The sequence below is a fragment of the Alligator mississippiensis genome, chromosome 13 (assembly GCF_030867095.1).
Source record: "Alligator mississippiensis isolate rAllMis1 chromosome 13, rAllMis1, whole genome shotgun sequence".
Taxonomy (NCBI): domain Eukaryota; kingdom Metazoa; phylum Chordata; order Crocodylia; family Alligatoridae; genus Alligator; species Alligator mississippiensis.
The window spans coordinates 8,442,793-8,458,839 of NC_081836.1; the positions used below are offsets into that span (position 1 = coordinate 8,442,793).

At 45.5% G+C, this 16,047-nt stretch overlaps 1 protein-coding gene across 3 annotated transcripts in view; it reads left to right on the forward strand.

Annotated features, from left to right (window-relative positions):
- The first annotated feature begins 2,038 nt into the window (after positions 1-2,038).
- Positions 2,039-16,047, forward strand: part of C1QTNF12 (C1q and TNF related 12) — a 36,430-nt gene continuing 22,421 nt past the window's right edge. For 2 of the 3 annotated variants that reach the window (XM_019494006.2, XM_019494007.2), the window contains exon 1: positions 2,039-3,285. In XM_019494006.2, coding sequence (XP_019349551.1) covers positions 3,115-3,285 — 171 coding nt within the window. In that variant the 5' untranslated portion in view covers positions 2,039-3,114. The remainder of the gene's footprint in view (positions 3,286-16,047) is intronic. The other variant, XM_006277791.4, reaches the window with a different exon arrangement.

Genomic DNA, 16,047 nt, shown 5'->3' on the forward strand with positions numbered 1-16,047 from the left:
TATTCTGTGACTCCAGGGTGCGTGGGCGAGGGGTGTGATGTAGTGGTCAGAGCACAAGCACCGCAGGTTTATATATGAATCAAATCCAGGTCAAAAAATCTACCTCTCAACTAGGTTCTGTGGCTCAAAGTCAGTAATTACCTTGCCTAGCAATTCAGTTCCCTTTATATTCCGTGGTTGCTTGCCAGCTCTATTTGGATATGCTGTTTTACAGCATCTGCAGTTGTGCGATATTGGCTTGGCTTGTTCCAAATCCTCGGCATTTTGAAGTGCCGCAAAGGAATGGCTGGGCGCTGGGAGCCAGGACATTTGGCTCTGATCCCATAAGTCCCAAGGGAACGAAAGGTGGCTTGCTTGACTTCTGGATGTTGCTTTCTTCCAGCGTAGCCTGACTTTAATGCTGCCGGGCTTGCAGAGTATGATGAAGCTTCATGTTTGAGTGCTTTGAGATCTTTGGATGGAAGGTGTGAGATGGTGCACAAGGGGCCGTTTTGGTTTCAGGCTGGCATGGTGCTGCTTTGAGTGTGACAGGGACACCGACACGCTATCCTGTCTCCATGCTCGGGCAAGGCTCAAGTATCTTGGAGCAGCTGGGCTGCAGCGATGCCGTGTGGATAGGCCTTGCCGGGAGATGCAATGCTGAGCATGCCTCTCCTCAACAGCTCAAAGGCTGTGTTTGGGGCCATGGGAGTTGTACCTTTTCCGCTGACCCACTAGTCTGAGCTCATTGCGGAGGGGTCTCTGGATTGGGGTAACGCCTGCCCATGATTTGGCAGGGTGGCAGGGATTTCCACACGAGCCCTGCACCGGCCTCAGCATTTGGCTTTTCGGATGGGAAAGGGGATGTTGCATGACTCGGGCTGTCTGCACCAGCAGACAAAAACGCCGTCGCCCCACTCCAGCCTCGAGAATGTCATTTCTTGCCATGGTGTGTGGATCTGTCAGGGCTGTTTAGCTGCAATATGACAGATTGTCCTATTAATGTGTCATCAAGTGCACTTTTACAAATTCATGGCTTGTCTACAACTAACCTGAAAAGGGGCTTAAGTATGAGAAGGCGCCAAAGAAAGTTAAATATTATTAAGAAATAAAGACTGCCACATAGTTTTGATGGAATGTGAGCTGGGGGGGTTGTTAGCTGTTTTGATGGGCTGTTAACTGTTTAGTTTCTCTAGTTTTATTTTTTTTTTCTTTTCCCCCAAGATCTGGTTCTGTGCTTCTGCGACTGACTCGCGCTGACTTTTTTTTTTCCCCCTGGGATGTCGTTTTACCAGTCCATACTTTGGGGTTTTTTTCATTGGAAACATGGATGTAATGATCCTATCCCAGCATGATTCTTTAAGATCTGCTGATGGGTTGTGCTGCAGGCGTGCTGAGTATTTACTACTTGGGAGATAAGTAACAAAAAAAGAAAATAAAGTGGGGGGACTCATTCCTGGGAACACATTGGTATAATGAACAGAGGAGAGGGTCGATGTTGGGGCACCCTGAGCTCATCAGAGATTGCGGCTGTCTCACTGTGCCAAGCTGCACTCCTCAACTTCTCTGTGCCTCAGTTTCCCCGTCTATAAAAACAAGTCTGTTTTTCCCTGTCTCATGAGTCGGTGAGGATGAAAACCCCTAAGCTAAATGCTTTTAGGATTTCCCCCAGGACGTGACAAGAAGACAACTTAGCCCCACACTGAATCTGAGGTGGTCTAGAAATTTTTTAATTATTTATTTTGCATAAGGCAAAGCAGAGTAAAAGACAAGCCCCGATGCCTGGATGGGTGTCGTGTTGCTGTGTGCCTATTTCAAGCCACATACTTCTAAACTTGCCCCATTTTCCTGTGTAGATTTGCAAACTTCCCTAAAAAGTGCTAATTCCCCTGAGAAAATGAAAGGGAGGTGGTGGGGAATGGGGCTGGGGGGTGCTGATTATAATATCTCTCCGGTACAAGGGCCAGGTCCACTTATCAGTGAGTCTCTAATAGGAATGTGAAGAGAATAGGCTTGACAGCTCATTAGAATATGATCCCTCCCCCTTTTTTTTTTTTCTTTCTTCAAGTTGATGGAAACTCTTTCAGGAAAGAAGTACTTATTTGCTGAGGTAGAGCAAAGGCTGAGGAGGGCTTTGCCAATTTGCAGCTAGAGAACGGAGCAAAGGGAAAAATTAGAGATGATCAACACTTAGAGAGAGAAAGGGAAAGGTACCTGAAATACTTTTGCACGGGGAGGAAAGGAACTAGGATGAGAGAGGCACAAGACTCCACATCCCCTGACAGCTGTTTACAACCCCGGGACTGACTGCTCATCCTGCCAGACATAGGGCTAGACTTAGGACAACTTGGATCCTAGCGGACCTGGGCGTCTTCGCCGTTTCTTTGCTTCTCTCTGCTTTACCTTGTATTGTGTGAGAGAGGATGTTTCTTTCCTCCAAAGACTGAGCACCTCCAGCTTCCCCTCAAGACGAGCAGCGACAACAGCCTTGGGTTTTCATCTTCCAGCATCTATGAAGGCAGAGACAAGTGACGGGAGCTTCTCGTAGAGGAAGAGGGGCCACCCCTGAGCGGACGATGGATGGAGCCCATCGAGTCACTCTTTGAATTGTGCGGCAGGGTTCAATGACACAAGGCAAAATCTCCCATTGAAAAGGAACAAACCCACAAGCCCCCAAATGGGCTTACGTGTTTTCAGCACCGGCCTGAGCTACCTGTCTCCTGAATCACTGGACTTCTTCTAGGTTTCGTAGCCAAGCAAGCTTCAACCGAGTCTGAAGACTTGTCGGGGCGGGGGGTAAAATTTAAAGACAGATTGGAGGGGGAATTTCCAGGACCTCTTGTATTGATGATCAACCTAAAAAGCTGAACAGACTTCCTTCCCTTTCCCTTTGCCTTCTTCAACTGCTGCTGTGGATCCGAGTTTGCAAACCCACCTATCGATGTCATTTCAATGCATCCAACTTGAAGAGAGCTCTCTCCAGAAACAGGCGCGTTGGTGCACGCTGATACTTTGACATTGCCTACCAGAGTGGCTCACCTTCAGCAGCAATACTTTTTCTTTTTAGAGATAAGTCTGTATTTATTATTTCTTTCTGCTCCTTTCATCCAGCCAGCTGCCCCCCCCCCCCCCAAAATGAGGAGCTGGATCTGGGTATTCGTGGCTATGTTACTCTGCCAACAGCTGTCTCTTTTTAGAGTGATGGCAGCAAAAAAAGAAAGGAAGAAAATGAAAGAACCTAATCAGTATACAGAGCCCTTCAATGCCACCCTGTCCAACAGTGAAGAACTGCACGGGCAATCTAAGGTATGTCTTCAGCTACGAGAATAGTGACCCTATCTGTCGTCAGTGCACTGTGTACAATAGTCTCTAGCTGTAATGTAATGTCAGACTGTTTTTTTTCCCCCTTTGAACGGCCAGTCTTAACAAATTCCCTTCCACTTGCAAGCGAGAGATGTTACAATCTTCTTGCTCTGGCGGGACTCCAAGCTTCCCCAGAAATGACTGGAATACAATAGACAGTGATGACGACTTGCTTTATAATGTGCTCTTATTCATATGCCCATCCCTGCAGGGTCTGAGCTATGAAAGCATCCTGTTTACTAGGAATTCTTAAGTGTGCAAATTACTTTTGCCCCCCCAAAAAAGGTAGCTTAATGAGGGAAATATGACTGTGTAGTCTTGAGGCAAGTATCATGGTTTCAGTAATGATGCTGGAATATTAGTGAGTCTGTTGCACACACACATCTGTTGATTATGGACCACGCTGTCAAAGCTGGCTTGGACAATACAGAGGTATCAGCACCTGAGTATGCCTAAACCTTTTCCGCACCAATGGCTGCATGTGTTGGGAATTACAGGTCAGAAAAAAACCTAGCGGAGAGATGTGATCTATAGCGGGGGAAAGAGCATGTGTGACATATGTCAGTGCCTGCTTGTGCTCTTTTACCAGGTGTAGCAAGTGAACTCTTCAGGGTAGGATCTCTCTAGTCTGGTGTCAGGGAGAATCGTTCCAGCTTGAAGTTTGCAAAAAGCTGCAAATCAGTTGTCTGGAGCCCTTAAAATAAAGCCACTGAAGACTCCCATTGTGTGCATCTGGGATGGGGAGGGTGGAGCAAATTTATAAATTGCTGCTGGGATTACAAGCTGGAAAGAATGAAAGAGGACTGAGTGCCGCAGCGAGACAGGATGAGTAACCTCCTCCATCACACGGTCCCTTTTTGGCCGTTTCTCACACACGAAAATGTCCCTCATTTCAAATGTAGATGACCTCTAAAATGCGACGTCTTTGATCATGGGCATTGGGGACGGCAGTCGCTATAGCAATGGAGGAACAAACCTGTCAAAAATTGGGGCACGGCCGGGAAGGCAAATTAGAACAATTGGGCTGACATTCTCAATCTCCCATTCAAAGCCATTGTGAGAGTAATTGGTTAAGGTTGGGCAAGTCTGGGAATCTGTCCTCTATATTAAAAAGCTGGTGGCTGCTCTTAAATGATCATTAAGGGGAGTGTAGGCAGCATCTCTTCTGTTAACCTTGTGCTGTTTGCGGGCTTTATCATTACAGACTGTGTTACTGGGCACATTCTTGAGGGGCTCAGGCTTCTGATCTCAGTCACATTTCCCTGTTGCCTCTTTAAACATTTCATTCTCCTTCTGCACGTTGAGCCAAATCCATCCCAGACGTAGCTGCTGCAGTCCATCTAGGAACGAATATGGCCCAGTGAGCAATTCATCTGGCCTCATTGGCACCTGTCCTTATTTCAATGCCAGCAGAAAAAAAAAATCTAGTCCAGGTTTAAATGACCATATTATTGCTAGAAGAAGTCGCTTTGCTGTTTAAGGGCAGTGGATGTATATAATAACATACTTCAGAAGCTGCAGCTTCCCCCACGTTGAATTGCTTTGCCTTGCAAAATGCACAGCAAACATTTGACTACTCAAAGAGGCTGATCGTTCAGTGAAAACCGTTTCTGTCAAGTAAAGGGAGGGGATCAACCCAACTCTAGACGCAAACACTTTTGAGCGCTGGGGATGTTTGAGATCCAGTTCCAAATTTTGCATCTTGAGCTGATTCTTCTAGGAATGCTTCTAAATATATCACGGATGACAGGCCATGGATGAGTGTGTGTTGTATTTTATATTTATATAGCACTTTTCAAGCCAAGGGGTTTTATCCAAATTATAAATGTACAGCACCATGGAGCTGCAACTGTCTCTGGGGTGGACAGCGGCCATTGAACAGTGTACACCACAACAAGCACTTTGGTCGAGCACCGCAAGGAAGGCAATTAAGTTGCCATGGGTCCAATAAAGGGCTGGAGTTTTTAAGGTCTCCTTTGAGAAATCCCAAGGCAACGGATTCACTCAATTTTATGCATCCACTTGTATCATTGACCCTATCATATTCTGAATGTGTGGTTTTACATTGCTGCGGGGGTTTATACCTGATCTTGAGGCTGCAAACTGCTTTGCAAGCTAGAGATAAGTATGTCCACCTCTTACTGAATGAAATGTGTTTAAGTTAATGAGCGTGAATTCAGCAGCCAAGCACAATTTGATCTATTTTTATGCATGAGCAGCTTGGTGTGGTTAGAAGTAAGTGTCTATTAGATTAAAATGTTTTAAAAATAGGGTTAAATCACCAATGCATTCGTTCAAATCTGCCTATGTGGTCTGATGGTTGCCTGGGAGTGGCTGATCACAAAGGAGATGTTACTTTTAATGGAGGATTTACATATATGCTGCCCCCTCTTCCTCTCCCCTCAGCCATGAAAGTGTGGAGATCGCCTGCATCTCCCTCCCACTCACTAGACTACGTCAAAATGAAGAAACGAGCCCCTTGTGCTTCCTTTTGGTTTAGAACGATTGAGTGTTGAAAGAAAACTGCTTTAAACGTCTTATAAATATAAAATACCAGATGTGACAGAGGAGTAGCCAGAAATTAGTGGTTTGTACATTACCCGTAATTCGTATCTTACAGCGAATAGTAACTGACATGGTTTGAAGAGGCGATGGCCCTTCTTAGCCAATTGGAGGGAAGAGGAGATTGGGCTGCGGTGTGAAAGACTGCAGGATTTTTTTCTATGAGGTCATTCAGTAGATTGAAACTATTTTCTCTTCAGTTATCCTTCTACCTATTCTTGACGACGACGATGATGATGACATTTACATCTCATGCGGAGGGCGGAAATCAGAAATTTGTGCTTTCAGATCTTACCCGTTTAACTCCATCGCTGGCTAGAATGGCTCTCACAAAGATGGAGTTAGATTTGCTAATTTATATATCTTAAAAACCTTTCCTGCTATTCTTCCAGCCTTTTGCAATACAAATTAAGTCTTTGTCGACCCTTAAAAACTCAGCAAACAAATGGAGAATTGGTAGGCTTGTGAAATCACAAGGATCAAAACGCAATTTTTTGCATGGGGCGGACTCACTTCTACCTTTTCAAACAGGGGCTGAGTGAGCTCCCTGCTGATGTGAGCAATGTAGGAGCTACCTGGTAAGCCTCTGAGAAAAACAGAGAAGCTGAGGTTTCATAGTTTCATAGTGTCATAGTTTCAATCTCCTGTTATCTTTAAGGAAATACTATGCATCATACCTCCAATATTTTCCTCTGATTGCATCACTTTTAAAGTAGCCGGCTTTTCCAGCACACAAAGAGGGTCCTCATCTTTGGTACAAACATAGATGTTCCAAGACAAGGACAGGATAAATTGATGTTGAGGTTCTGGGGCACTTGTCTACAATTATGGTTTGGTTCCCACATCCTCCGCATGCACTGCTGCTTTTTCCTTGCTGAGCACAGCCTTGGGCGATCAAAAGGGCTGGAGAATAACTGTGTTAAACTCAGTGCTCGTTGTGAGCCAAGTCCATCCTTGTTGTTTGTCTGTTCATCTCAAGAGAGTGGGGCAACTTGGTGTGGGTGGGAGTGATGATTTACTTTCCTTTTTTTCCTCTTGAATATTTCCTTTCATGCAAAATGAGTCAAATGTTTTCAGCTATGAAGTGGTTCTAGTTTGATAAATATTCTTCTGTTGAGACACAGAAGAGGCAAGTTTCCATGGCTGCCAGTTTGACACCTGTCATGAGCATTAATCACAGAACAGTCTCAGGTCAGCATCCTCCAAGCCTGGTCTGCAGGGACCTCTTCCATCAACTGGATGGGCATTTGACCTCTGCATCTTACTTAGTCCTTTGCTTCATTGCTGAGTTTGCCACTATTACACATAGCCCTTTGGCATCGTGCTTGGACCCTTCCTGATGATGGCTGACTTGTAGATAGGGGCTGATGTTCCTGCTACATGTTGGTTAATGGAGTTGGTTGTCTTAGCTCAGGTAGATGAGGCCTGTGCCTCAAGCAACAGAGATCTCGGGTCCATTTCTTGCTGCCAATGACCCAATCAAAGGTAGGGTGTTACACCCAGGAGGACTCACCGGCATGCATTTGTCTGCCAGGGAGACTAACCTGATGATGTCTAAACAGGCATTGAACAATAACTTTTTGATCAGTGTTGATCTGGGCTAGATTTGAGTTGGCAGCCAGAAGAGGATTAATGCGCTTGATCCTATTGCCAAGCAATTAATCCTTCTCTCACCTCCCCCCGCCCCACGTTCCTCCCTCCCTCCCTACAATCTCCCAGCTCAGTTAAGGGCTTTACTTTAATGCAAGGATCTGAGCGTGTTTTTTTTCCTGCTTCCTCTTCAATTGGAAGTTGCTCTGAGAAACGCAAAATGCTCCGACCCATCCCAAGGACACAAATCTCTTCTGGTGCCGCAGCTATGTGTTAATCAGTTGAGGAGTCTTTTTATGACAAAACCCCAGTTGGGCTTTCATAGACCCAGCCACCACAAGTGCATATGGCCCGCCATTTATTGTTTGGTCTTCTGCATCTTTTTGCCAAATACTATCCATTCCAGAGCTGCTGTCCTGAGATAGGAGAGGATACCAGTTTCACGGTCAGCCTGGAATAGCGGTGTCTTCATCAGACATCAGCTAATAATTCATAAAGACTAAACAACAATTCAGTGAATGCAGTCTCTTGGTCTGCAAGCAGTTTAGAAGATTTTCTTGAATTAACATTGTCCATTTATGTTCCAAATGACTGCTGCTTGGACTGTGCAGTGTCATTTTATGTGTGCTGTCTACTAGTCCCTTTCTCCGAGCGTGGCTTCTCTGTCTGGGATGGGATCGCATCACTTGCCACTGCAGTGCAGCTGTCTATCCCCAGAGATCACTTCTGCTATCTCCTTTCCACCCTGAAAAAAATAAAGAGCCCCAGTGATTTCAAAGAGATTCAGTGTGGAGGTGAAGGCCCACTGGAGTCAGGGCAACCTTCTGAGCTACCCAATGGTATTTAAACTGGAAAGTGAAGAGTAATTCTTCTGGTGAAAGGCAGGTTTTCAACAGAAATTCCAGTTAGGATTTGGCTAGGACACAAGGCTTAACACCTCCTCTCTAGTGACAACTCCCAGGAGATCCTAAAAAACACAAGTGGTCAGGACCTTGGTTTTACATCTCATTAATAACCAAGTGTGTGTGTAACCATGAGTTATTAGTAGCTGACAAGGGATATTCCACGCTAAAAAAGAGTGACATGTCATTTTTAACTGATTCCAACCAAAATATGTTACCGGAGTTAGTCATTTGTTACTAATTATATATTGGGGCTGCTGATGCTGTCTGGTGTAAATTAGGAGCCACACTATGGATGTCCATTGCTAGGCTGCTGCAGAACTGAGTGCAAGTGAGAGAATGATAACCGGCTCCAATTTGTGTCTAGTCAAAAGTTAGTCAAAAAAAGAAAATTTGTTAAACATTCTCCAGCAGTTTAGTATAAGAGTGATGCAAAATAACAAGTGTCCAGTGATCTGGGGGCTCATAGAGGAAAGCTCAGGATGTCATAAATAGGAGGCAGAGAACAGATGTAGTTAGGACCACGTGGATCGTAGCAACTGCTCAGAGACACATAAGTTTATTGGAGAAAGCTGAAGGGGCACTGTCTCAATGCAAAATCTCTTGCTCTGCCTCCCCAAATCCTCACTTGTCCTACTAATGGTGCTGGAGATGATCAGGAGGGACAACTTTTTAAAGCTAATTTGCTAAAGTATAATGAATGCAACGTTGGTTTTCTTAATTTCTCATTTCACTCAGCCCAGACCTACGTTGGTCAGCAACATTTTGGTTCAAGAGTAAGATGGGCTTGAACCAACTCTTAGATCCCGCACCCTTGAACTTCAGAAGAGTTCAAACATTTCTCAGGCTCCAGATTCTTCTGTTTGATACTACAGTAATATCAGCAGTTTGTTGCATGACAGGAGAGTCCAGGCCAGACCCTCTGTGGTGCCTCTGGGCAGCACACGCTGTGTTCGTCTGGGAGCTGGGGAGCCAGAGGGAACCACAAGGTCTGTCTGCACTCAACAGCTCAATTACAGCCCAGCCAGTTTCTTATCTGCCATTAGAGACGTTCTGGGGCTGGAGCTTCTTGTCAGTTTTGCAAGCTGATTCTTATGTGCGAGCAAAAATGCTTGGGCTTGAAGGCAATGCTAAAATGCCAGTTCCAACATCCATTCAAAGTCAATGGAAAGAGCCAGACTGATGTCAGTGGACTTTGGATCAGGTCCACGAACCCAAGCCTGGTCTCATCAATTGATAAGAAAAACTACCCACTCCAGCCGGGCACCTCCGCAGTAAGGAACAGCAAACGCCGATAGAGGGGACCCATCTCCTGCTGTGCCGGGTGCCTGGGAGCGCGCTCAGTCCTGGCGATACCTGAGTTGGCTGCAAGCACACTCTGCTGCTGGAGCCTGCCTCTGCCAAGAAAAATAGAGAGGCTTGCATGCTTATTCCTGGGATTGCTTGTGCATGCCATAGTAATTAAATAATAATACCACAAGGATGGAACATTCATTTTAACCGTCAATCATGCTTGCTCTGGAGAGATCGGGGAGAGCCATGGCTGCCCTGCAGAGGGATTTGTAATTTAAGGAAGCCACAGGAGCGATTGTGTTGAGCTGCAAGGGGATTTCTTTGTCCTTTATTCTGCAGGGATGTGCCACTTTTTCTCTCTCTTTTCTTTTTGGTTTGCTTCTCCCAAGCTGAGCCTTGGCTGCTGCAAAGGGAGCCATCTTCACACTAAATAGGTCAGCTCTGCCCAGGGCTCTGCTGGCTCTAGCCCCCAGCCTGCCTGCTTTCCAATTATTTAAGCAGGGGGAGGGCTTTATGCCCATTTCACAGCCTAATGAAACCAAAAGGAGCCTTTGAATCAGGCCCTGGCTCCTTTGCCCAGCTCATTAGTTTTATTTGTGCAGCCCACTAGACAATATTGCTGAGTCCTCCCATATGAGCCAGCTGTTTCCATTGGGGCCCAAGGCATTTTGGTTTCCTCTCCTCTGGAATCCAGCTGTTCTCTTGCTTTATTCCCTGCTCCACCTGGGATCATTTCCACCTGCTTTGCAAGCCGCACTGTGGCTTTACCACAGACCCTCCAACCTCACTTGCTTCTGCAGGAGAACAGCACCTGCTTGGCTCAGCCACGCTGTATGAAGACACCTGCCAGTTCTTTAATAGGGAGACTTAAGCTCCCAGAAAATTCATGCATACAAGATAGCGGAGCATGACTTAGGACAAAGTGTGCCTTCGCTCGGTGTCAGGGATGAGAACCAAACACAACCTGAAACCGCAGCTCTGAACCTTTTAGCTTTTTCCTGAAATTTCAATGCAGATTTTTGACCTCTGTGCTCAGAAGAAGCTGAACCACATGTTCTGCTCCAAATGCTGCTCCAAACTTCGGGCAGGATCTGCCTCATGCCTTTGCAGCTTGGCCCCTCTGGGGTTTTTGTTCACCTCGATTTGCATAGACACATTTACTCCAACAGCTGCCGGTGAAAAGGACTTGCATCCGAAGCCTGCCAGAGGCCACCTTTTTAATGTCCTTCATCCTGTTTTATAAAGATTTCAGTCTGCCAGTCTGGAAGCAGATGAAATACGATGCGACTGAAGTGACCGATCACACACCAGATGGGGTTTTCACAAGAGCCAAAGAAACTTAAGTGTCCAATTCTCATTTTTGGAATTTTGGTATCTGAATTTCTTGGGCTACTTGGAGACTGCAACCACCACGAATAACGACTACCAAAGAGTCAAAGACAGAGCTGAAATGAATAGCTTTCTAAGACCACACAGGCTAAAATGCAGCCTGCAGCTGACTGCAGACCAAGTTGCAAAAATCAAACTCTGTTCAGGGATATTTTTGAACAGAAACAGCGGCTTAGTTTTTTTTTTAGTTCCTGTGAAATGTTACCCTTTGTTCTTGTTTTAGAGATGTTTGCTGAATCTGAGCTATTAAGGGAGTGTACCTGACAGCCATAATTCTGACACTAATTACTTAATTATAGTGGAATGTATCAACAATTTGGAAAAATGATTTGGGATACCCTCATGCTGGCTTATTCTGTAGATACCAGTTACCTGGAGGGAAGGGGCTGCCTGGATCGAGCAATTCTGGGGAGTGAATTCTGCCTGTGAGTCATGCCTGAACAGAAAATCACCTGAGATTAACTTCAAGTTTTCTGAGACTCAAGTTTAACTTCCCCCCCCTACGCTGCCAGATGCACAGAGCACTTTGGATTGCTTGCTGTCTATCCATTTGAAAACCATCTATTGACTCATGCTATTGAAAGAAAATAGTTGTGGTCATATCTATCTGTAATCAATGTATTGCTGCATTGCCCTGTGTTCGTGTGCCTGGACTCATGCTAGAGAGGGTGGGTTTTTTGGGCTGTGCATCAGGTCGGAAACGCTGGCGCTCTTTATAACTGCAATCTGGAATTCCATCAGGCTCCCTCAAACTTCTGAGGGAGATAACTTGGCTCCAGACCACTTTTGCTCTGCACACATCTTGCAGATCAGATCGTGCAGGCTGCAACCTTCTCTCTTTAAGGTGGATGCAAAAGAAAGGGTTTGCCTTGATATCCTTGGCCAAAAACTCCCGGCCTCTGCCTCCATCCTCTGCTGCTGCTGTGCAGTGTCTTGTCTTCCAGTTACCTGCCTTTCTCCACCTCAACCATGACCGCTTTCTAATTGTGAATCAACTCTCTATAAATGCATGGAGTTGACAAAGTGTTTTGGATACTTCGGACTGCTGAAGGTGCCCTATGCATGTTGGGCAGCTGCATATAATATAACTAAAATAGTGCACAGGGTGAGCAACACCAAGCTAATTGCTTTAGCTAGCTACTGCATAGTTGCTTTTGGCAACATTTGGCTTTTTCCCTGATGGAGCAAGGACACTGCCATTACCAAGATGACTATATCTATTTGTTCAACTCTCCTGTGAAATATGAACTTCCATTTCTACCCAGGAGAACTTTTACAATCTTTTCTCCGATGCCTGAAGAAGGACGTTTGTGCCCAAAAGCTTGCAATTAAAGATTTTTTTTGGCAAAAATCTAGTTGGTCTAATAAAAGATATCACCTTTACCATGAGTCCTGATTCCTTAGGTAAAGCTGGCACTTTTTGAGCAGTAGCAGTACTGCGTACATATAGCATGGCACATGTATGCAGTGCTTAGCAGATGGAGACCAAAGAGAGATTTTTAAAGCAGAATGCTTAAACTTTGAATTGCCAATAATGGCTCCTTTTCCTCTCCCTGCTTTTCCCAGTTTTCATTTTGTATCCTTCCTGAACCATGTGAGTTTGTCTGACCTGCTGCTACATAAATTGTTGCTCACTAGTTTCCAACTCAAATGGACTTTTAGTGGTCTAGGAATCTTGTCAAATACCTATTAAATTCACTGCTGTGTTTTACTGGCTTCCTGTTTGAATGTCTCAATCCATACCCGCCCCACCTTGCTTGGGGAAGCAAAACCACATGCTCCTTGGATGATTTCCAAGGTTTGACAATAGGCATTTTTTCAGATTTGATGTGTTCATTCCAGTATTTCCTCTCCCCAGCTCTTTCATTAACGAGTCTAAATTTTGAGGCATGATTCATTAAGCTCTGGGCTTGACAGTTCATTCTGACGAGGGCAGAGACAATTCGGGTTGGAGAAGGGCTTGTGTTTTCTTCTCCTCCCTGCAATGGGAATTTTGCAGCCGGATGTGTGAATGGATGGTTACCTTGATGGCTGAAGCTCAGTTGGTCTTGACGGGGCAGATAGCTGATAACAAAAGGGCCACAGGGCTTTCCGTTCTCCTTGGAGCTGAAAGTTCAGTCCCAGCTCAGATGAATAACAGCCAGCAGGTGTGATGATCTGAGGGCTGTGGCTGAAAGCCTTTGTGAGATGAACATGGGAATATTAATCCAGCTTCCAGTACGGCATGGATCCAAATTGTAAAACCCTCCAGAAAAAAGCTATGCATTCTGGATGGCCTTAGCGAGATCCAGAAATGGGATAGCAGTAGATGGTTTAACTGGTTTCAGGTATATTCAAGATGAATCCTCTTAGGTCATGACAAGGAGTTTATACTTCCCAAGGTGCATCTATTGTGTGCCCATACAGAAGGACTGCCTTCTCCATGGCTGTCTCTCTTGGTGACTTTCCCTAGCAGGTGTTTGATTTTTATTTTTTTTGTTCTTTTAATTAATGACATAGGCTAAGGGGCTCTATGTCTAAGTCTATGGCACAGTTTCCCCTCCCATCACCCTTCGTAGAACCAACTATGGCATGCCAAATCTTGCAATGAGAAGATAGATGAGCACCTTCTCAGTAGGTTCACTGTATATATATGTAGTGAGAGCATTGTTGTCCAGCAGGTCAGGAGCCTTATGTCCACAACTCTTCTAGTGCAATGTGGTATGGTCACAGCCTAGCTCATAGTGAAGTCCTGGCTCTAACTCACCACCCCCACTTGCATACTCAAGTCCAGGCAAGCTATCCTCGGCTTTTATAGCACTTCCAAAGCCATGTCAGAGTCTGTCCTATTAGGAGGGGAAGGACATTGAGATAAAAACTCAGGGGAGAGCCCAGACCAGCAGTGCATGGGAGATATACCCATTCACATGTCCATGCCATTATATTAGCTCCTTTTTTGAACTGGTGTTCTTCCTCTCCCCATAAGTGCACGTGCGTGTGTGTGTGTGCACACCTGTGCATAATGTAAAAAGAGAATGACGTGTATGACACAAACCTCATTTTCCCCATCTGGGGATAACAAATCCTATTTATGGTGGTTTTGAGAAAATTCATGTTGGCAAAGCTGATGCATGGCAACCTTACTGGTAGTCATCCTGTTAAAGAAAGTCAGACTGAACTGATAGCCTTCCTTTCTTTTCTTTGCTACTTGCATTGATATTAATGCCCAAGCCAGGTGCCTGAACAATGCTGCTGACAAGCATGGTAGCATTATTACACCAACAACACGCTCCTTTTGCACAGTTATAAATAGGAGGCGGGGAAGCGGGGAGCTGGAACAGCAATGGATAATCAAGTGCCAGCTGCTTACTACAAAGGTAGCATGAAGCATTGGCTTAGTATAGATCCTGCCAGAACAGGAAGGTTTCTCCATGACAGCAATGCATACATGTACCTGACACTTAAAACTTGGAAGACATTTTAGGCCCTGGAAATTTCATGGTCAAGCTGTCAGTCTCATGGTATTTCTTTGAATCCAGCCTTTTCACTCCTAAAGGAGTGCAGGTGGGTGAGCAGGGTGGTTGCCTGTGGGGGACAGTAGCAGGGGTTTCCCATGAATGTGTTAACTTGTCAGGCAGGTGAAGCCATAAATATTCTACTTGATCACCGGGTGGAAACTGCAAACTGGTTGCATATTTCTGACCTCCACGATCTTCTCACTGCTGCAGTTTCCCAGCCTAACAAGGAGGGCGAAGCGGCACAGCTGGCTGTATGCTGTCCCTGCTCTGCATGGTTGTTTTTTCTCTGCCTTCAATGCATCAAGGCCATCTTTGGCTCAGTGCAGTTAAGCAAAGCAAATGGGCTTGTACAACTCGAGTAGAAATAGGGGTCAAGTCACTCACTCCAGTCGTAACCTTTGGGCTTTTTATAGGTCTCATCTGACTGTTTGCCTGGCAGGTAGCCAGGCCTAGCACATATTGGTGCTTTTTAGAAAGTTTCAGGAGATCTCCTTGTGTCTTGTCTGCTAAAACTTCCCTTTGATTACAAGTGTAGCAGTAGCACCTCCTGCTTTGGGATTGGCACGTGTGGTCTGCACGTGTCTGCAGATGCATAAAGTGCATGTGCATGCACACATGCATGTAAGATATATAGATGGATGTGTTTGTGCATGCCAGCATGCATATGTTTGTGCTTGTGTGTACCACAATAGATATTTCCATATAGATACTACTGCCCAGTTAAGCAACCTTTGCTTAGGGGAGACCTGTAGGCACGAGTGAACTGTTTGGGCACAACTGGTGGCAAGGAGGAAAGCATAGTGCATGCAGAGTGTTTCCCTGGTTGCACACCTGGGCATAGCACAGAGCGGGCATAGACATGCTGCTCATATTTATATCATGGTGGCATCCTGCAGCTCCAGTGATAGCCAGGACCACACTGTGGTAGGCACTGAAGGTATCAACACTTGGGTCCAAAATTTGTTACCTTTCATTTAGTTGTGGAAATGATCAATATGTGCAAGTGGCCTTTTTGGCCTGATGCAGTTTGAATTCCTTTATCCGTGTGATGTGGATGTATGAGCTGCACCAGCTGAATGGTTAGGACAGCTGTCCAGGAAGCAGGAGATTTGGGTTTGTGGAAAACCTTCATGCAGGCGGCACTTGAACTTGTGTCTTTCTGACTCCCCAGCACAGGGATCTGACCACTAGGCAGCATGTTAGGCCTCATCCAGGCTCTTCTCCACTGTCCTTCGAAGCTGGACTGTTGGGCAGCCCAGACAAGGAGATATGTGGGACTAGGAATAAGAGAACAGATGGTGTGGGGCCCATTGAAACAGCTGATGACTTGGAAAAGGACAGGTTTCTAGCTTAGACCTTGGCTCCCGGTGGGGCAAAAAGTACCCACTGCTGTCTATGTAATGCCTGTTAAATGCAACGTGCAGTGGCTCAGCTTCAAAAGGAAAGCACTAGATATTATAGAGTTTAACTTG